Source organism: Apodemus sylvaticus, chromosome 4 (genome assembly GCF_947179515.1).
Source record: "Apodemus sylvaticus chromosome 4, mApoSyl1.1, whole genome shotgun sequence".
In the NCBI taxonomy this organism is placed as follows: domain Eukaryota; kingdom Metazoa; phylum Chordata; class Mammalia; order Rodentia; family Muridae; genus Apodemus; species Apodemus sylvaticus.
In genome coordinates, this window is record NC_067475.1 from 7,840,644 (window position 1) to 7,862,914 (window position 22,271).

The 22,271-nt window shown below is 45.1% G+C and overlaps 1 protein-coding gene across 3 annotated transcripts in view; it reads right to left on the reverse strand.

Annotated features, from left to right (window-relative positions):
- The window catches only part of Pigk (phosphatidylinositol glycan anchor biosynthesis class K), an 82,417-nt gene that overhangs the window by 13,500 nt on the left and 46,646 nt on the right, over positions 1–22,271 (reverse strand). For 2 of the 3 annotated variants that reach the window (XM_052178872.1, XR_007977382.1), the window contains one exon: positions 13,356–13,440. In XM_052178872.1, coding sequence (XP_052034832.1) covers positions 13,356–13,440 — 85 coding nt within the window. Of the gene's footprint in view, positions 1–13,304; positions 13,441–22,271 lie in introns of those variants that run through there. The other variant, XM_052178873.1, reaches the window with a different exon arrangement.

Consider the following 22,271-nt stretch of genomic DNA (forward strand, 5'->3'; position numbering starts at 1 on the left):
CAAGAGCAAACAAGTGTGGGAGGCGGCCTAAGAGAACAGACCTGGGCGGCTCCAGGGCAAGAGGTGAAAATCAGCCTGGCATGGACTACAAGATCGCCTTAGGATTTCAGAGCATGAAAAAGTTTTCTCACATTGGTAAAAGTCAATTACCTAAAATACCACAACTCATTCCCCAGAAATTAAAAAAAAAAAGAAAACTTTATGTATATCAAAAGAAACCCGAGCACACATCACAATTAAGCAGAGCCTGCTGCGAGCTAGAGCGCGCTTCTGAAGCAGCGACTGGCTCAGGAGTTATTCTACATAGAAGCTGCTGTCCCCGCTTCTCTTACTCTCTTGTTTAAACACAGTTAAACTCCCACTTCTTGATTTTAGGTAACATTTTTTCTAAGTTCTTCACTGCAGGGTCTCCCGGGAGAATCCTCACAATGCTTTCCAGTTTTAATGTCTGGATCCTGGCGCATTCTCTTTTGAGATACACCAGCTGAAGAACAAATCATGAAACCAGCCTCGGTGCTTAAATGAAGCCATTCATGGGAGGAACAATTTAATTTCAGTCAAATTAATTTTTTGGAACTCTATTTGCTTGCATCAAAAACCAATCACAGAATGAATTTTTTCAAATAAAGTTCAACAAAGCATTTTTAATAAAAGTAGTAACTGTTAGTCACAGCAGCCATTATGAAAGTGCTTAGCGTATCTTTACAATAAAAACAAATATTGTAATTATTTTAACCGTAGTCATAATGGTTCTTCTGCAGACCAAGCTCTTCTCCGTGGGTGCTAATCTGTGACTGTGCTCTTACGCAGGCAGCCCTTCTTCCAACCTCAGCAGCAGCTGCGCACACAGGGCAGCATCCACCTTAGAGCACAACTGCTACTGAAGGATGTAGACTACAAACTCTGCCAGTCTCGGATCTCAGCTGCTGACACCTCCTGCTCCACCAGAGGCTTTGGAAGCTTCCATTACAGTAGGTGGTGCTACTCAGCAGAAAGCAGGGAACGTGATCAGTACCTAAGCTCTTCACTTATCGTCACCACATATCTCTAGCAATGCAATAGACTGCGGAACTGCCTAACCATAGATGTGTGCATTCCATATGATTAAGACATCTATGACTGCAACCTAACCACATACCTGCCAGGTACATGCAGTTAAACAACAACAACAAGGGCTTCATTTTATTCTAATAAATTTAAAGCACTGGAAAATTTAAAAAAGCACACATACAAAATGAGAAGATTAAAAACTGATCAGATAAAGCACCTTGAATATAAAGCAAAATGACCCTCAAATACGTACATAAATAGACAGACAGACAGGCAAGCAGGGCTCCTCTAAAATTTACCAGAAATTATAATCAGAGGCAACTGAAAAAAATAGTGACATAGTAACCCAAACTGTGACTGGCATGATGACATGCAAGTAACCCTGGCTGTAAGTCCCCGATCCGCAACTAGAGACGGGTAAGACGGGACGCTGGCGGGCACATGCCAGTGTCCCCATAAACGAGACCGTGACGCTGGCGGGCACATGCCAGTGTCCCCATAAACGAGACCGTGACGCTGGCGGGCACATGCCAGTGTCCCCATAAACGAGACCATGAGCTCTGAGCAGTCTTATCTCAGGCCATCAGGTGACGGAGAAATGGCCCAGCTACAGGGATCCAGTGTGTGGCGGCTGCAGCACCGCTGAGCAGGGCAGGAAGCTGAAGGGCACTGCACTTCCTGTACCTAAGGACTCGGGTACTGCACACACAGGGGCGTCCTGTGACTCAGTGTTCTCTTTACTAATACCGCAAGAACAAAGTTTGGTGAATTTGGTGGCTGTCAAGACCTTGAGATGGGCTAGTGACAATGAAGGCAGCTGCTCTATGTTCCTTTGGGTAACCATGGTAACCTGCCATATTACACTGAAGAGTAAATCTCGCCCTGGAAGCACAAGATGGGAACCTGGTTTGGGTCCATTTCCTTTCCTGGGCTTTCCTTTAGACATTCTTCATCTGGAGAAGTTCCAGAGAGTATCACCTCTGTATTTGCTGGAGGCAGAACACTGGCCTCTCTTCGCTTCAGTGCTGTTCACTTCGACACAGAAAGCAAACTGCTCACAAGCTGGACCCTCCGCCACAGCGCACATGTACCTCAGAGAGTGACAGCACTGGATTTCTCTGCTAAGTGATGCATTTTTGTAAAATAAAATACAGAAAAAGAAAACATTCCTTCTATTTGCCATATTTATAAGATTATAATGACTGTTTAAAAAAATCAAAAGTCAATTTACAACCGCCATCATGATTGCACCATGGTTTCTATTAGTAAATGAAAATGTATTATGGGACATTTTAATAAGCCTTTACTATGTCTATAGGCATTTAAAATTATATTGTCTAAGTGGCAAAGAGCTGCTGCGAAAGCCTTTTGTCTTGTGCCTAAGATGACAGAGCCGTAACAGAAAGGGGTGATTACTTTCCAGTAGCTGATATTCAAAGCAATGCACAGGTCAAATGGCTGATACTCATCAGGGATGTTTGCCTTCCAAATGTGACAAACTCTACGAGATTAGTGGAGAAACTGTGCATTGCTGTTTTATGTTAATGTTTTAGCTGTGTATTGCTAATTTTAAAATATCCAAGGTCCACTCATGCACGTTAATGATCCAACATCTTTGCCATTCATTTTTCTGACAACTTGGATATCCCACTTACCATGAGAAAGCACACAGCAGTGGGGACAGGCACTCTGCAATGGGCCATAGAGTCACACCATAGACATTCTCTTTATGGACAGTTTTATGGAAAGAGGCTTGACATTCTCGGAAAACATGACATAAATAGTGGGTGTTGCCTGTATAGCTCATAAATGTCCATGAGACTATGGTAACTGAGCAATGACTCCAGAGAGCCACAGGAGGGCTCTTCTCAGTGCAGTCCACAGCAGTTCTCGGATTCCTCCCCCATGACTGTTTCCACCCATAACCCTTCAGATTCTGTGCATCTCCGGCCCACTGGGGAGAACAGTGCAGTTAAGGTAGAGAAGGGTCAGCCATGGGTCTTCTACAGAGACTCTGCTTAGCCAAGCCTTCCAAGGAACGCATCCTCAACTGCTGTAGGAATCCAAAAGGAGCTAACTCTGTTGAGAGTTGGGCCTTCCAAAATAAGCCTTCAATTCACCAGAAAGGATTTACATCTGCTAATAATTCACAATAGCCAAATTTTCTGAGGGAAAAGGTTCTGTGAAAACAATTTTAAGTGTTGATAAGGAGAGAACATTGATTAGTAGTCAAGAATATTGACTCCAGAGCCACCTGACCCAGACCCAAATTCTCACTTTGACATTTGTAAGACTTTGCAGATTACTAAAGTGACTGAGCCCCAGTTCATTTATATGTAAATGAAACTTCTCCAGCTTCTGTAGTACTATTTATTTTATAATAGTGATGAGGAGGAGGACAAGGAGAAGGGGCAGCAGGAGGGGAGGAGCAAGAGGAAGAGGAGGAACAAGAGGAGGAGGAACAGGAGGAAAAACAGGAGGAGAAACAGGAGGAGAAAGAGCAGGAGGAAGAGAATCAAGAGGAGCAGGAGGAGGAGTAGGTGGTGGTGGTGGTGGTGGTGGTGATGGTGGTCATATTCATCTACTGTACAAAAGGTAGAGGGTGTATAAAGGAGACATTTCCAGGTAGAGTAAGGGGGAATTAAAAGCCACTGTAGATGAATGTTGTAAAACGAAGAAAGGAAGGAAGATAGGGAAAGAGAAGAAAAGAATTCTACTTTCTTCATTAATATCTATTTTTACTTTTTAAATCTTTAAAAAATGTAGTGAAAACAGGAATATCTTTGTTCTAGAAAACTTATGAGTAGGTGAGGTGCCAAATTTTAATATTTAATAAAAGCAACACATCAAATAGATATGATTAACAAATTTATGGATGAACTAAAAAATAAAATTCAAAACTGTACTCGGTTGATGAGACACCATTACTGAAATTGGAATTATTATCACCACAGACAGTCTGTGGTCTATTCCTCCTCGGGAAGCAGCATAGCTGCCCTAACAAGGGTCCGCCAAGCTCTAACAGAAAGCTGGGGTCAACCCCTGCTGGCGTCTAAGGCCAGCACATCGCCATCAAATCTTTCCTTAAAATTTCAACAAAAAGAAATGAGCAGTGTGCTATTTTTCACTCCACTTCAGTGTTTTGGGTTGGAAGAATCTGAAAGATTCAAGCCCATCCCAGACAGTGTCAGTGATGTGGATTCAGTTCCATTTGACAAGTTTCCAGATGTCAATAATTCAATAGACACACTTTAAAAAGAAGGTGCGAGAGGTTTGCGACTAGAGGCATTTCAGTCAACCTTTAGCAGAATTTAGCTACAGTGTGGGAGGCTTCACTGGAATAGAAGAAAACATTAAAATGCCAAAAGCAGATGTAGCAGAATAAGATAGAAAGCAAACATGAGCAGAAGGTCTGAGCATGTGCCACTCTTCACGGCACACACTGCAGGAGCGAGACCTGCAGGGCCCACTGTGCTGCGCGACACAGTCAAAGAAGACACTTTAAAATATGCATCAAAGTTTTAATTCTATTATCTGTGTGTGTATGCATATATATATATATATGCATGTGCAGGTACATGTGCATGCCTAGCAAGCACACACATCACCCCCCCCCCACATACACATACATACACACACACATTCATACACACACACATTCATACACATACACATTCATACACAACACACGCACACACACAGTCAGAGTAACTTCTGGAAGCCAGCTCTCTTTCCACTGTGGGTCTGAGAATCAAACACATCACCTGGCTTTGGTGGCAGTGCTTTTGTCTTCTGAGCATCTGCCTGGCCCATATTTTAGCCCTGTAAGATTGAGAAGCTGGATTATGAAACGGTCAGATACAGCAAGGATCTGCGGTGGTTCTGCCCTCTGTGCATGGGAGCAATTAGGAGAGACTGGGAGGAGGGAGGGAGGGAGGGAGGGAGGGAGGGAGGGAGGGAGGGAGGGAGGGAGGGAGGGAAGGCATCTGTGTGTCCAGATTGAGCAGTGCTTGCAGCTGGCAGTAAACATCCTGTGGTGTCATAAGGGATCTAAGGGAGAAGGCACCTCGGCCCCTGAGTCTTAACTCCAGCCCTTGCACATCCCAACCCGGCCACCACCAAAGCATGGAACTTTTAATCAAATTGTTTCAAGCATGCAGGCACAGCCGTGGTTAACACAGGGTGTGCTGGGGTAGAGAAGGGCAGCTACAGTTCTCAAGTGCAGTGACTAATCATCATGACCAAAGTTTCCATTCAGTACTCAGTAGTTACCGGTCTCTGACGCTTCGGCATTCAGCACTGCGCATCAAGTCACTGCTATGGACTTAGATCATAAACAAGCAGCTGACACGTTGTTACAGCGATGTAACTACTACATGAACTAAACTGCAACATAGGCCTGGATATAGCTTTACTCCTGAAATCATTACTTCACTATACTATTAGCTTAACTTCTATGCAGACAGAAGACAATTTAAGTTCAAAAGGTGCCTTAGTATTGTCAAGGTCCTTGGATAATTAATCATCATTCCACAAATCTCAAACAGAGATTCACTGTCTGAGGGGCAGTTTATTATGGAGTCAAATATAAATGATCATGTCCTGGGTCACCCCACACTCCATGTTCTACCGTGATAGCCATTCCACAAGGTTTCCTTACCAACAGAACAGAAACTCATCAAGCAGAACACTTCGAATCTACTAGTGGACGCATCAGGCAGGCGGGTTACAGGCACGCTCCGTTACAGGCTTCTGAGACTGTCTGATAATGGTCCTAGCTTTGGGGCTGCTAGACATTAGGGCTGTTAGGCTATTAGACCCCAAAGAGTTTCCAGAACGTCACAGCGTGCCAGATGTGACACAGACAAGCCATGGATGTCTGGGAGGGGAGCAAAGAGCCCGAGATGATCTGGGCTAGACCTGCACCATTCCAACCCTCCCACAGTAACTTCAGGTCTGGTCGGTCTTGCAGCCTTTGCAGAACATCCGTGGAGGTGCGGGTTCTTCAGGGCATGTGACCTCTAGTTTATAAGGTCATGCAGGTCACCAGGGAACTGACCCAATCCAGCCATGTCTTCCGCTCACAAAAGCCATCATTATTCTTGTTTTTGTGCTACTTTTTATATCTAGACAACACGGGGCCAAATACCTTAGTATGTATGAGGAGTAATTACCATGGATCCTTAATACAAAATGAATGGGCATCCTTCACTGGATGAAACCAAAGAACAATTCTCAGAACAGGAGGTCCACATATCCTCTCAAAATGGACTTGTCATTTCTGGAATACTTTACTTCAAATGAAGCTTAAGAAAAGACTGCATTTGAGATAAATAGAAATTCCTAATTACAAAGATAGTTCTCTCTTTGAAAGACTTTTGTGTCTGATTAATTTTCAAATCACTAATCATCATTATTTTATAATTAATAAGCTCTACATGGTGCTAATCAACTTTTTATGCTCACAAATTAAAGTGAAACGAACCTATTAATTGCCCAAAATATTACCTAACTCATTTATAAGTGATTGCATTTACAAAGAAAATTGCATTAAGTTTCAATAAAAATACCATATTATATTATAAATTTTACATCTAACCTCAAAATCCATACTACCTTGTAAAAAGTAGTTTGACTTTTCAAACCAGCATTTGTGAGGTAACTATGAAGTTTACTTATATATAAAAATCACCCACTTCTCTCCCTCCAATGTCCCAGCGATAGACTGTACTTCTTCTAAAGAGAACAAGTTAAAGTCTATGTACAGAGATTACAGACACTGGAACGCAGGGTCAAGGACTACTTTGTCTGTATGAACTTCCCCTATTTCTCTACAATGTCCGAGTACTATGAACTAATAAATTCCTAAAGGACTTGTGCTTCGCAGAGAAATGCCCCTCACCAGCAACTCCAATCTCTATTTCCCAAATTGCTGCGTAACTGTTAGCATATGGACGCTATAGTTTCCTAGCCCCCTTACAAATGTTGGTAAATACCACCACTGCTAACTAGGAAAGAAACCAGAGTACCACATGCAAGTCTTGCAATAAGGCCCGGGGTGGCCTTGAGACCCCTGTGCTCCCCAGTCAGTGGGAAAGAAGTCTGAATCCAATAAGCAGTGGACATCAGGTATACACAGCGTTACTACACACATTAGATACAAGGTAACTAACTCTTCAACAGAACTCACTCACTTCAACTAACTCACACCACAGAAGGGGTAGCAAGTTTAAACGCTCAAGTGGAAGGAAACTAGGAGAGGGAACAAAGAGAAGTGAGAAAACATGGCAGCGGGAGGCCACAGAGCCACAACAGCAAGGCTCTGCTCTCCTGGCTGCTGCTTTTCCTGTAACTGTGACAAAACCCTCAAAAGCAAGTGCAGGAAGGAGGGGCTTGTCTAGTCTCCCTCAAGAGTTCTGGGTAGCAAGCACTAGGGAGAAGCCACAGCAGGGCGGCTGGCCACATGGTGGCCAAGTCTGGGCTCCAGCTCGCTTCCATTTCTCTGCTACAGAGCCTGGGCTGCCCCAGAGAATGCCAGACAAGATGACCCCCAGGCAAGCCAGCAGCCCATCTCCCGCGTGATTCTTGACCCCACCATGACACTCTGGTGTCCTGCCCGCTCCCTAATCGCACCAGCTAAGCAAGCACAGACAGAGAAAAGACAGGAGTTCCTGATGTGCTGTGCCTCGGGCAGACCAGGCAAGCCCGACAGTCTAACAGCATTTCAGCAGGAATGGCACTGGGTCTCACATGCTAAGAAGCCATGTCAGCCACACCTTATCACCTGCACTGTGACCTGTCTGTAATCCTAGAGACCAGAAAAGGAACGGAGAAGACCCTGGGTTCCAGTGACTTTAGCTACAAGTGTTGGGATTAAATTTTCTGCCATTAAACAAAAACAAACAAAAAAGAACATTTAGTTAATAAGAAAATAAAATTCAATTATTTTTAAATATATATATTTTTTAAGAAAGGAAAGAAGAAAAAATCACATATACACTTGTTCTGCTGAGTTCTAGATCTGAAAGTTCTGCCTCCCACGTCAGCTATGTGTGTTGTAGTGCTTGTCCCCAATATGCTTCGGGCACAGTGCCTGGGTACTGCGTGTTCTGTGCTCCATGGACATGGTGAGTGTCATACTGTGTGTTCTGTGTTCCATGGACATGGTGAGTGTCATACTGTGTGTTCTGTGCTCCATGGACATGGTGAGTGTCGTACTGTGTGTTCTGTGTTCCATGGACATGGTGAGTGTCATACTGTGTGTTCTGTGTTCCATGGACATGGTGAGTGTCATACTGTGTGTTCTGTGCTCCATGGACATGGTGAGTGTCATACTGTGTGTTCTGTGCTCCATGGACATGGTGAGTGTCGTACTGTGTGTTCTGCGTTCCATGGACATGGTGAGTGTCGTACTGCGTGTTCTGTGCTCCATGGACATGGTGAGTGTCATACTGTGTGTTCTGTGTTCCATGGACATGGTGAGTGTCATACTGTGTGTTCTGTGCTCCATGGACATGGTGAGTGTCGTACTGTGTGTTCTGTGTTCCATGGACATGGTGAGTGTCATACTGTGTATTCTGTGCTCCATGGACATGGTGAGTGTCGTACTGTGTGTTCTGTGCTCCATGGACATGGTGAGTGTCATACTGTGTGTTCTGTGTTCCATGGACATGGTGAGTGTCGTACTGTGTGTTCTGTGTTCCATGGACATGGTGAGTGTCGTACTGTGTGTTCTGTGTTCCATGGACATGGTGAGTGTCGTACTGTGTGTTCTGTGCTCCATGGACATGGTGAGTGTCATACTGTGTGTTCTGTGCTCCATGGACATAGTGAGTGTCGTACTGTGTGTTCTGTGTTCCATGGACATGGTGAGTGTCATACTGTGTATTCTGTGCTCCATGGACACACTGAGTGTTGCACTGCGTGTTCTGTGCTCCATGGACACGGTGAGTGTCGTACTGTGTGTTGTGTTCCATGGACACACTGAGTGCCGTACTGTGTGTCCTGTGATCCATGGACACACTGAGTGTCGTACTGTGTGTTCTGTGTTCCATGGACATGGTGAGTATCATACTGTGTGTCCTGTGTTCCATGGACATGGTGAGTGTTGCACTGCATATTCTGTGCTCCATGGACACACTGAGTGTTGCACTGTGTGTTCTGTGCTCCATGGACACACTGAGTGTTGCACTGTGTGTTCTGTGTTCCATGGACACATTGAGTGTTGCACTGTGTGTTCTGTGTTCCATGGGCACACTGAGTGTCATACTATATGTTCTGTGCTCCGTGGACACGGTGAGTGTTGAACTGCGTGTTCTCAGTGTGCTGGAGACACATTTGAGTGTTGCACTGCATGTTCTCAGTGTGCTAGAGACACACTGGGTGTTGCACTGCGTGTTCTCAGTGTGCCATGAACACAGTGAGTGTCGTACTGTGTGTTCTGTGTTCCATGGACACACTGAATGTCATACTGTGTGTTCTGTGCTCTGTGGACACGGTGAGTGTCATACTGTGTGTTCTGTGTTCCATGGACATGGTGAGTGTTGTACTGTGTGTTCTGTGTTCCATGGGCACACTGAGTGTCGTACTATATGTTCTGTGCTCCATGGACAATGGTGAGTGTTGTACTGCGTGTTCTCAGTGTGCTAGAGACACACTGAGTGTTGCACTGCGTGTTCTCTGTGCCATGGACATGGTGAGTATCGTACTGCATGTTATCAGCATGTCATGGGCATGGTGAGTGTTGTACTGTGTGTCCTCAGCGTGCTGTGGGCATGGTGAGCCTGATGCCCGTCACTGCACTGTGTCAGAGGCCAGCAGTTTCACTCTTAGCTACAGTCCTCCACGCAGAAGCACTGCGCACTATGCGTCACTCCCGGGCTACCCTGTGGTACTCAGGAGCCTTGTTTCCTGGCTCTCCACTGGAAGCAGGTGCTTTATCTTCATTAGCTACACTGGCATCCCACAGCATCCGCCTATTTCAATTCAGTGACGACAGTGCTGAGCAGTAATCACTGATACATTTATAATATTTCATTACTCGATAGAGAAACTCCGCGTCCTTGGCAGGGACATCACATCCTGCCTCCTGTCTGGTGACTTCGTCTACAGGTGCGGCAATGACGAGCACTGTGTGTGGCCTCGCACAGTACCGTGTTCACACAGGGCAGGTGACAACGCCCCTTAGCCCTCTCCATGGCTCAGCACTATTCTGCCATGCGTGTGCTGCACCCTGCCTACCTGCTCCCCAGCTGTTCAGTGTCTGGGCGGTTTCCACCTCCACTTACTCACAGGCTGCTGCAGTGGACCCCTGTCCGTGCACATCCCTGTCTTTCAATCTCTTGGGCATATGTCTATGTTGAGATCACTGGGTCAGATGATAACTCTGTTTAACCTTCTCTGAAACTCATCTGATGTTATTTTATTTGTGTGTGTGTGTGTGTGTGTGTGTGTGTTCACAGGCACACTCACAGGACACTGTGTGTCCTGCTCTATCACTGTCTGCCTGTCTCCCTGGTGTGTGTGTGTGCAGGGGGTGTAACAGGCACACTCACAGGGACACTGGGGTTCCTGTTCTATCACTGTCTCCCTGTCTCCCTGGTGTGTGTGTGTGTGTTCATGGCACACTGACAGGGACACTGGGGCTCCTGTTCTATCACTGTCTCCCTGGTGTGTGTGTGTGTGTGTGTGTGTGTGTGTGTGTGTGTGTGTTCATGGCACACTCACAGGACACTGGGGTTCCTGCTCTATCACTGTCTGCCTGTCTCCCTGGCCCTGCAGCCATGATGGCGTCCAGCAAATCCCTGTGGTCTCTGCTCCTCCCTCACCTAAAGGGCTGGGTGGGATTTGATCTCTGATCCTCACACTGATGCAGCGAGCATTCTTCTGCACCGCACCAACCAACTCCCTACCCTCCCCAAACAGGATCTCTGTTTGCCGGCTTGGCAGGCGCTAACTAATGTCACCAAGTGCACAGCCTGACAGTGACAGCTGCGGCTCTTACTCACGCCCCAGTACTGAGATGGCATCTTATGTTCTTACGTGCTGCTGTTGACTGACCCTCCCTTCTTCCTAGCTGGGGCGGGGTGCTGGGCACTGCTGAGTCTCAGCCCCCACAACTCCCTGACATCTTAGAAGCAGCTGTCCTCTAAGCTGTGGCTCCTTACGCCATGAAAAATATATCCTTACAGCTGCAGGGTGGCTGGAAACAAGGAGTTTGTTACACCCCAAAGAGTTTCCAGAATGTCACAGCGTGCCAGATGTGACACAGACAAGCCATGGATGTCTGGGAGGGGAGCAAAGAGCCCGAGATGATCTGGGCTAGACCTGCACCATTCCAACCCCCCCACAGTAACTTCAGGTCTGGTCGGTCTTGCAGCTTTTGCAGAACATCCGTGGAGGTGCGGGTTCTTCAGGGCATGCGACCTCTAAGTTTATAAGGTCATGTAGGTCACCAGGTAACTGACCCAATCCAGCCACACGTGTTCTGCTCATAAGAGTCCTTGTTGGCATCCCTGCATTTCTGCCACTTTTGTATCTAGAAGAGCTCCAAGGGGTCTGACACCCTCTTCTGGACTCTGGGGACCTGTCCTGGAGTGCACATGCTCGCCAGACAAACAGAGACACGGATACGGATGCAGATACAGATGCAGATAAAGATGCAGATACAGACATAGAGATGGATACAGACATGAACAGACAGATACGGATAGATAGTCAGATTTTAAAAACTGTAAGACAAGCAGTGCCGTCCTAAGTGTCCCTGCCTGGAGACTGCAGCGACGGCTGTCTCTGTTACAAAGCTTCCACAAGGAGACGGACAGAGGAGTGGACACATGTGCTGTAAGGCACTGTTTCCTGCCTACACCCTAATTTTGATTAATAAAAATAGACTTCTATCATGTAAAATTTCATAGTGAGATTATATGACAGATCATTCAGATGTTTAATTATGCTGCTTACAATTTAGTGTTAAATCACTACTATCTCATACTGGAAAAAAAGCCTATAATCTAAAATTTTCACCAGGGTCAAGTGTTTTTACCTTGAATACAAACAGTGTTTAACTACAAAACAGTGGTTATAAAAAAAAAAAGGGCAGTTTACTGGTTCCTGTACGTTATAAAAACCCTTCTGACATTTCCTGTGGTCGGCTGTCTTAAAGGTTGATTCGGGCTGTGTGCCCAGGGTCCCTCTGGGGACCGGCAATGGCACACCCTACTTCCCTAGCCTGAGCAAAGCGCTCTGTGCAGCTTGCACTCGCACTGCTGGGAGCGCGCCGGCTTGCTGCCTGCTCGGCGGTTTAACTCATTTATGCTGAGAGTCAGGCATGAAGACAGAATTTTAAATGTGACATTTGCAGTCTGTTAGGTCATTTGAGCTCCGACAAGCTAGGAATCCCTGACATATAAACTGGACTTGATTACCATACACAGACGAGCGCCCAGAGGAGCAGACTTTTAACCACTTTTAAGATTCATACAGAATTTTAAAACTGAGTTTTATTTATATAATGAATTTTTTCAAATTAAAATTCTCTTTCTTTTAATAAATTCAAACTGGCACTACTAACAACCCACAGCCACTAAAATTCTTCTGATTGAAAAAAAATATATAAGAAAAACTCCTAGTATTAATATCCACACCAACTGTGAAGCATCCTGACATGTGAGGGTGCTTAGTGACTCCAGTGGCACCTGAGCAGCTAAACCATCTTACAGGCCCATGGGCGGAGCAACAAGCTATCTGAAGTGACTTGCTTCTGGCCCAGCAGGGCAGAATGACTGTCTGGGCTGTCGCAACCACAGCACAGAATCCAAGCTTGGTGATTCTAACGCTGCCCGTCCCCAGCTGAGCCCCACACACAAGGACGACAGAGTCGCCATAGCTGGAAATGAGCAAACTACCCACGACAGTTACAGTCACAATTCACCACAGCTGATGGGACGGTGGACAAGAGCAGGCATGATGGCTTCCTCTCCGGGGCTACTCCAAAACACGACGGTCATGATTCATCTTCAGCTTTCTCATCATGAGCCACATACAGTGGTTCACAATTAAGTGTTCTGACACTGTCTAATTTGTAAGAGGTCATTTAGATTTCCCCACACTGGACACAGAGCTCAAGCATTGCACACACGGCACCGTCCCTTCAGCACTGAGCCTCTTAAGGGAATAGCGCCGTAAGAAGAGTGCGCCCACGGCATCCACAGACAGAGCACACGGACTCGGAAAGACCTAACAAACGCAATTACCTTCTCAGATTAAAGATGTGTTTCTTTCAAAGAATCAAACAAAGAGCCAACCTGGTGTATGATCTGAGCCACCGGGAGCTGCTCGGCGTACTTGAGAGGTTCCAGGAGCTCCTCAGCCGCCCCGTCTTCTTTACAACTAGAAAGCAATCAGAAGACACACTCAGGCCAGTGCCACCACAGGTAAATATTATTTGCCTAAGAGCACAACTCCAAGATGTACTTACCAAATACCTAAAGGACCTTTTGGAAATAATATTTAGTGATAATTTTGGAAAAACTACCCAATGAAATGACCAGGATGTAAATGACTCTGGCAGAAAAGTATTCAGACTACATGCGATGGTGTGATGAGATTAGCCGACATCATTTTCCATACTGGTTACCATCCTGGTTCCCGCGTTCACTTGGGACTTAACACTAAGGAGCCCTCTGCTCATGAGGGCTGACTGTCAACCTTCTGTGTGAAGGCCACTTCTGGGAACGCCCAGATCCCTGCAGCCCCAAGGCCCTGCTCCTCCAGGATGTGTTCTGGTCTGTGATTGCTCCTGTCTGCCTGGACCGCCCGCCCTCCAACCCTGCAGTCTGCTCGCTCTTTAGTTAGTATACACAGTATGGGGCCTCACTGTGACAGCCTCATAGCACATCATCATGGGTCTCCTTACTACACTCACCCACACCCTCTCCTTGCTGGCCCCTTTCTCCTATGCAGTCCTCAGCTTCACTTTCAGTTTAGATATCCCACCACTCTCTCGTCACTCCCTGATCCCTGGAAAGCAGGAATTAAAAACAAACAAACAAAAAACTCAAGTGGTCTGATAAAATGTATTTTTTTAAACTACTGACCATCTTAAAAATAATCACTGGATATTAGTAAGATCTGAATGCATGCAGTAAATGTTCTTTTACCCTTTTTCCTGTGAATTCCAGAGTGTGTCAAAATTAAATTTTAAAAACTTAAACTTCAAGTTTTCCTGAAAATCATATGGAATGAGCTTGGCCTAAGACTAGAACCCTGCAGTGTGAGGATTATGAGGCTCTGCCCAAAAGAAGGCTGATATGCAAATCAGTTCCACCCCCTGCCCAAGATGACAGAACACAGGAGCTCTGGGTGGTATGAGCAATTCTCTCACAGGAGCAGCATGAAAGATAGTTAACTCAGTCCACAAGGATACCAGAGATTCTGGTCACTGATAAATGAGTGTGTGGGTCACTGGTGGGTGGAATTTGGTTGGGAGGAAATATGGGGAAGGGGGAGAGGGGCCTACTGGTTCATGGGTAAAGTTTCCGGAAACTCTAACACTGCCAGAGGAAAAAGCAAGAGAAACACTCAAGATAGAGGTATAGGTAAGTACTTCCTAAATGGATTCCTGCTGCAGAGTACACAGACCAATGGGAGAGAAATGAAATCTCATGAAGTTCAAAAACAAAAACAAAAAAAACCCTTCTGTTCAGCAAAAGAAAGAGCTGGGTGAAGAGAGAGCCCATGAGATAGGAGATAATCTTTGCCAACTCCACATCTAACAGAAGATTAATATCCATGATATACCAAAGCTCAAAAACTCTGTGCCACAGCACCCAGAGCTGATCCTCCTGTACCACAGTGTTCCATACCCAAACACGCAGAGAGTGAGACTCCCAGGAGTGCAGACAAGCCTGTGAGCACAGGTAAGACCACCACTGCTGCTCCAAGGGACCCAACCCAAACCCTCAGGACACTGGAACCGAGGAGCAGCCTGGGACAGGAGCCTTCTGATTTCCCTCTGCACCCAGCGCTGATCTTAGCCACAGAGCTACATACCCAAATACTGTTAGGAGAGAACCGGTCTCCCAGGAGTGCTGAAACACCTGTGAGCACAGGAGGAACAAGCCAGTCAGAGACAGCAAGCCCAGCTAACACCAGAGATAACCAGATGGCGAGAGGCAAAGGCAAGAACATAAACAAAAGAAACCAAGGTTACTTGGCGTCATCAGAACCCAGTTCTCCCACCACAGTGAGCCCTGGATACTCCAACACACCAGAAAAGTAAGACTCTGATTTAAAATCACATCTCATGATGATGATAGAGGACTTTAAGAAAGATATAAATAGCTCCCTTAAAGAAATACAAGAGAACACAGGTACACAGGTAGAAGCCCTTAAAGAGGAAACACACAAATCCCTTAAAGAATTATAGGAAAACACAACCAAACAGGTGAAGGAATTGAACAAAAGCATCCAGGATCTGAAAATGGAAATAGAAACAATTAAAAAAAAATCACAAAGGGAGACAACCCTGGAGTTAGAAAACCTAGGAAAGAGATCAGGAGTCATAGATGCAAGCATCACCAACATAATACAAGAGATAGAAGAGAGAATCTTAGGTACATAAGATACCATAGAAAACATTGACACAATAGTCATAGAAAATGCAAAGTACAAAAAGCTCCTAATCCAAAACATCCAGGAAATTCAGGACACAATGAGAAGACCAAACCTAAGGATAATAGGTATAGAAGAGAGTAAAGATTCCCAATTTAAAGGGACAGTAAATATCATCAACAAAGTTATAGAAGAAAACTCCCCCAACCTAAAGAAAGAGATGCCCATAAACATACAAGAAGCCTACAGAACTCCAAATAGATTGGACCAGAAAAGAAATTCTTCCCATCACATTAATAGTCAAAACAACAAATGCAAAAAAAAAAAAAAAAGAAAAAGAAAAAGAAAAGAAAGAAAGAAATTCAAAGCATATTAAAAGAATATTAAAAGCAAGAAATATTAAAAAAGAAAGAATATTAAAAGCAGTAAAAAAAAAAAAAAGGTCAAGTAACATATAATGGCAGACCTATCAGAATTACACCAGACTTCTCCCCAGAGAATATGGAAGATAGAAGATCCTGGGCAGACATCATACAGACCCTAAGAAAACACAAGTGCCAGCCCAGGCTACTATACTCAGCAAAACTATCAATCACCATAGATGAAGAAACCAAGATATTCCATGACAAAACAAATTTACACAATATCTGTCCACAAATCCAGCCCTACAAAGGATAACAGATGGAAAATGCCAACAAAAGGAAGGAAACTACACCCTAGAAAAAGCACGAAAGTAATCTTCTTTCAACAAACCCAAAAGAAGATAGCCACATAAACATAAAAATAACATAAAAAAAAACAGGAAGCAACAATCACTATTCCTTAATATCTCTTAACATCAGTGGAATCAATTCCCCAATAAAAAGATATAGACTAACGGACTGGATACATAAACAGGACCCAGAGTTTTGCTGCATATAAGAAATGTACCTCAGTGTCAAAGACAGACACTACGTCAGAGTAAAGGGCTGGAAAACAATTGTCCAAGCAAATGGTTCCAAGAAACAAGCTGGGGTAGCCATCCTAATACTGGATAAAAGTGACTTTCAACCAAAAGTCATCAAAAAGGAAAAGGAAGAATACTTCATACTGATCAAAGTTAAAATCGACCAAGAAGGACTCTCAGTTCTGAGCGTCTATACTCCAAAAGCAAGGGCACCCACATCCATAAAGGAAATGTTACTAAAGCTCAAAGCACACACTGCACCCCACACAATAACTGTGGGAGACCTCAACACCCCACTCTCATCAATGGACAGGTCATGGAAACACAAACTAAAAAGAGACAGATTGGAAGTAATAAATCTCTAATGAATGCTATCATTGAAACTGTGCAGAAAGGAAGGGTGCCTGGATGGCCATGCAGCACAGAGTAGGGGTCCCCAGACATCCAGAATAGCTGGATCGTATAGTGTAAGAGTCCTAAGAGTGCAATGGCACTGACACTGAAACTTGTGAAAAGGGCACACGTGTGCATGGAAAAAGGAGATAGGGCTCAAAGTATGGGTAGGTCGGGTGGGATTAGACTGAAGAGAATCTACAGTTATCTCCCTTCACAGTGAAGAAAAAGACCACTACACAAACTGTCTTGCTTCTGACCGACTTCAGTCTTTCCTTGTTCTATCCTGCACAAGATCCCAAAGGCCACTGCCATCTGCTGAGCTTTCTCGCCTCTCCACAACTCTTGGGAAAGCCCAGCCTTATTTTCCCAGCACGGCTTCCTGTTTTCCAGACACAGTGAGGTCTGCTCCATATCTTCCTATTGAGATTGGTCAGCCATTGTTCCTGAAATGCATACATTTTCTGGAATTTCTGTTTTTTACTAGAGAAAGCAAGAAACCTTGCTCTATCTTGTTGAATGGAAACAAAAACTTGAGTGAAAAACCAAGCTACAAGGTTAATACAATGACTGACTAAGTCTAGATAGTAAGTGCTGAGTTAGAAAACACTATACGATCAAAATTTATCTTGTCCCAAGTAGTGGTTGGTATCTTACTAAAGTTTTGTGCTCTCTCTCTGTCCCTCTGTCTCTCTGTCTCTCTGCCTCTGTCTCTCTGCCCGTCTCTGCCTCTCTGTCTCTGCGTGTATCTGTCTGTCTGTGTGTCTCTGTGTGTGTGTGTCTATGTGTGTGTGTGCTTTGTGTGTGTGTGTCCCTTCCCCACAGCATTTAGCTGTGACCCTCCTGGCTGGCAACCCCCACCCTTCCCCAGGCGTTATCTCCCGCCCATTCTAGCTGCGGCCTTCTTGGCCTACAGCCTCCATCCTTCCCAGGCGTTATCTCCTGCCCTAGTTCCGTTGGGAAACAATACAGCCGATTTCACCTCAGCGCAGCTCCACCCAGAGACCAGCAGAAAACTGCGTGACTGAAAGCAGACAACCCGCCCGAGAAGAAGATCCAAAGAACTCTAGGCCATTTGGGGGGCAGGGTGGTTTTTCCAAAGATTATAAATATTGGCTAATTGATAGTAAAGTCGGTCTCTATGGGCAACTGTCCTCTTGACTCATTTCTCTTTCTCCCCCTTCCCGTTAACCTCAGAATTCTCTTCCAGGTATTCCGGTTCGTATGTGGCCGCTGGTGGCAACATGTGTGTATGTTATATTTACATGTGTGTTTGAAAGAACAGGTATTCAAGCATGTGGTGGCCAGAGGATAACATGAGATACTCTAATCTGATCTTTTATACTCCCTTTTCCTCCTCTATGACAAGATTTCTCTCTGAACCGTAGGGATGGCGATTTGGCTATTCTGGTAGCCAGCGAGCCCCAGAAATTCTATGTCTAGCACCCACAGTACTAGTGCTGTGTGTGTTCTTGGTCGCACAGGGTATTTACGTAGATGCTAGAGACAGGACTCGGGCTCTCACGCTTATCCAGACAGTGATCATGCCTACTGAGCAATCCCCAGCCCTTCCCTTGGTTTTAATTCTTTATTGGACAATGTGAACCCTTCCTTCATTGTTCCTCACTTTTAAATATCATTAATTATTTTTTAAAAGAAAAGCTAAAAAACACAGATGTCAGGAAGACAACTCAATCAAAAGTCAGCTATAGAACTGATCAAAGAGTTCTCCAAAGAAGCCCAGGTGACCAGTAACTATTGTGAAGCATTCAGTGTCATTAGCCATTAGAGAAGCACCAGTTAAAACCACCATGAGATTCCATCTACACCAGGAAGACACGGATATTGGAATGGTGTTGGTGGGCATATAAACTTCTGCAGCTACCAGGAAACTCAATGTGAGATTTCTCAAAAAGCAAAAACTAGAACTGCCATGTGACCTGCCTATCCCACTCCTGGGCATCCGCCCGAAGAATTCTGCATCCTACCACAGGGACCTGCACATCCATGTTCACTGCTGCTCTGTTCTCAGTGGCCAGGGAATACAGTTGGCCTAGACACTATTAACTCGAGCATGATCAATGAAAATGTGGTGCACACACAATAGAATTCAATTCATCCAATAAATTTGAAATTTATTGATTTTCCAAGAAATAGAAGAAACTGAAAAATATTCTGAGAAATCTATTACTTTATCGCTCATATGTATGTTTTATACACACACACACACACACACACACACACACACACACATACATATCTGTATCACAATGTATAAAAGGGGCCCAAAGAGGAAAAATACCATCTTTAAGTCAGGAACAGCAGAACCCATGTGACATAGAAGGGAGGGGACACTGCCAGTCTTACTGAGTGAGAGCAGCCGCAGACAGAAGGCAGACAGTGGGAGGGAATGTCCACCAGAAGCAATGATGCGTGGAAACTGATATTTTGGTAAGCTAATTAAAAAAAAACAATTTTCAAAAATATTCTGAATGGGGTACTTACCCTGTGGGGACGAATAAAGCTGCCTCCACAAGTTACAGGTTAGGAAACAAAAGTCCCAGGACCAGGGCACGGCACTTCTCAGGGGGGACCACAGGTGCCAAACAAGACCCAAAACAACACAGGCCACTGCCCTTAGTTACCAGAAGTAGTTGGTAAGACTGCTGCTCAAGATCACAAGACACTGAGAAAGCAGGCTGGAGCTGGGCTGGGAGCTTCCTCCCTGCCGGCTAGCCTGACGCTGCCAGGTGGTGCCAGGCCCTCCTCGGGATTGAACTCACTACCACAGGAAGGAACTCGCTTCTGATGCTGTGGACTGGTCTAGCCTGTCACTCGGAAGGCCTCAGGCTCTCGTGCAGAAGCTACAGTTGCTGCTAACTGGAAGCCATGTGCTATCAAATGGCCTTCTCCAGAGCTGACATGCCTGCACATCTGGTCAGAGAAGCTCTGCTCTCCAGTGGTCAGCAGTGACTGCAGACTCATAACTACCCAAAGTAGGGGGAATAAATGACAGTTTGGATTCCTAGCCACGCCTGGGACACACAGAACACTCCACACAGCTTGGGGAGCACTGTGGAAGATGGAGCGGAGAGACTGAAGAGCAGCTGAAGTGAGGTGACTGAGGAAAGCTGACTCCTGGCCACGACAGGGCGACAGCAATCGCAGACCCACAGCAGCAGCAACATCGGGACAGGACTGCCAGGCTGGGTCTGTTAGGACCATTGCAGAGAAAAGCCAGGGATCCGTGGAGCCACGCCCTCTCTAGGACTCAGGCAGTTAAGGCAAGAAAGCAGAAGAGAGGCAGTTGGGAAGAGGATTATCAGAACTGCGGTGAGTACGTGATGGACACCATGCACTTGCATAAACTAACACAATGAAACCCATTGCTGGGCGTAATGTAGTATACTAACAACGCTAATTCAAACACTTAGTCCCAACCCTTGGAGGTACATCAGGTGGCTCAGGGTTCCAGAGCAAGCTCAGGGACACGGCGAGTTTCTGGCCAGTCTCTAACACACGAGAAGTAGTTCAACAGGGAAATTGTTTAAAAGAAAAAGGAACTTGTGAAAAATAACTGAGTAATTTTCTAATGGTTAAATTTTTCTTGTTGAACTATTTGGAAGTTGAGACATCATAACAGTTCGCATTTAAATATCCCAGTATTTATACATCAATTATATATTGCACTATTCCTTCACAATGTCAACAATTCCTCAGACACAGTGTGTAATTCACACTAAGCCTCAGGTAGCGCCTGGTGGGACTTTCCATTAGCTCACCATCTTGCGGTCGGTTAATACAGCCACTCTTAAATTTCCGGGAGATCCTGGCTTTCTCCCACAGGTTACACACTGCTTGCAGGAATCTGGCTGGACGCTCTTTCCGGGTGGATGGCTCTCATCCTAATGAGCTTTTACCTTTTAGTATCTCTGCATCTCCATTTCTTACTCAGAGGCTCAGAAGGCCTCTCCTCCCTGCTCATATTGAGGTGACGCCCTAGAACGTACTTTGAGGGTTTGGCAGTCTAGACGATTCTCTCAGGTACCCATGACATATGGCCTTTCAATGCAGAAATTCTGTTTTAGCTCTGAAGAGATTTCCATTATAGTTTTTAATGTTATTGCTGTTTATTTTCCATTTGGTTTTCTAGTTTAACAGTAAGTAAATATAAGGATCTCCCCACGCTCTCTCTGTTCTTATTTTTCCTCACAGTTCAGTGTTATTTTCCTGGCTCTTCTATTTCTAGTCTTTATTCCTTTCACTGAACTTCTGGAAACACATACCTCCCCCGGGTATCTTGTAATTTAGTTTTCACTTCCAAGGTGCTTTTGTCTATTTTGTCCATTTCTTTCTAGAGTCCAGTCTGGTTCTTTCGGAATTCCTGTTGTCTGTCTCCTTCAGTCATGACTCTATAAGTGAGTTCATCTATAAAATGCCTTGTTCACACTCTGGGGCTGCAGCTGGCCTTCCTCTGTGTGTGTGTGTGGGGGGGGGGTTCTCCTCCTCTTCCTCCTCCTCCTCTTCCTCCCCCTCCCCTTGTGCATGTCTAAAGACCTCATTCCTCCGACCTGTCACCTTGGTTTTGGAGACAGCCTCTGCTGACTGGGGCCTAGCTGGTGATCAGGCTGGCTTGCCAGGGAACCCCAGAGGTCCACCCATGTCTGCCTCACCAGTACTGGACTGCAGCCACAGGCCACCACCCCAGCTCCTTTATGAAGGCTCTGGGCTTGATCTCAGGACCCTATGCTTGCATAACAAGCATTTCAGGGCCTAAGCCGTCCCCTCAATCCTTCTTTCTAATTTTGCTTTTACTCGCTTAAGGTGTCTACACATAACAAAATTTATATAAATTATATGTAATTTAAGAAGGCTCTATCTTAATTTTCTATTTTATTCTTGTATTAAGTTTATACACTTGCTGGATTCTTTTTCTCTCAAGGATTATTTATATTGGCTTTCCTGGGATAAGTGATGGCCATTTATCAGGAGCTGGATCATGGAGATGAGCTAACTTACCAGGGAGGATTTTCAGTTCAAGAGCGCCCTCCTCTGTAACTGCAACCAACTGCAGCTTACTAATAAAGTCTCCAATGCACCCCTGCTGTCCTAATGCCCTTCCTTTTTCTTTTCTTCCATATCTAACACTTCTGGGCGCCATGTCCCCACCCTCCTCACAATGTCTTCTGTTCTCACAGAATTGTCACTTTCCTAAGCGTGGTACATAAGGTGACCAAACTCTCTAGTCAGTATTTGTAACTCTAAGGAA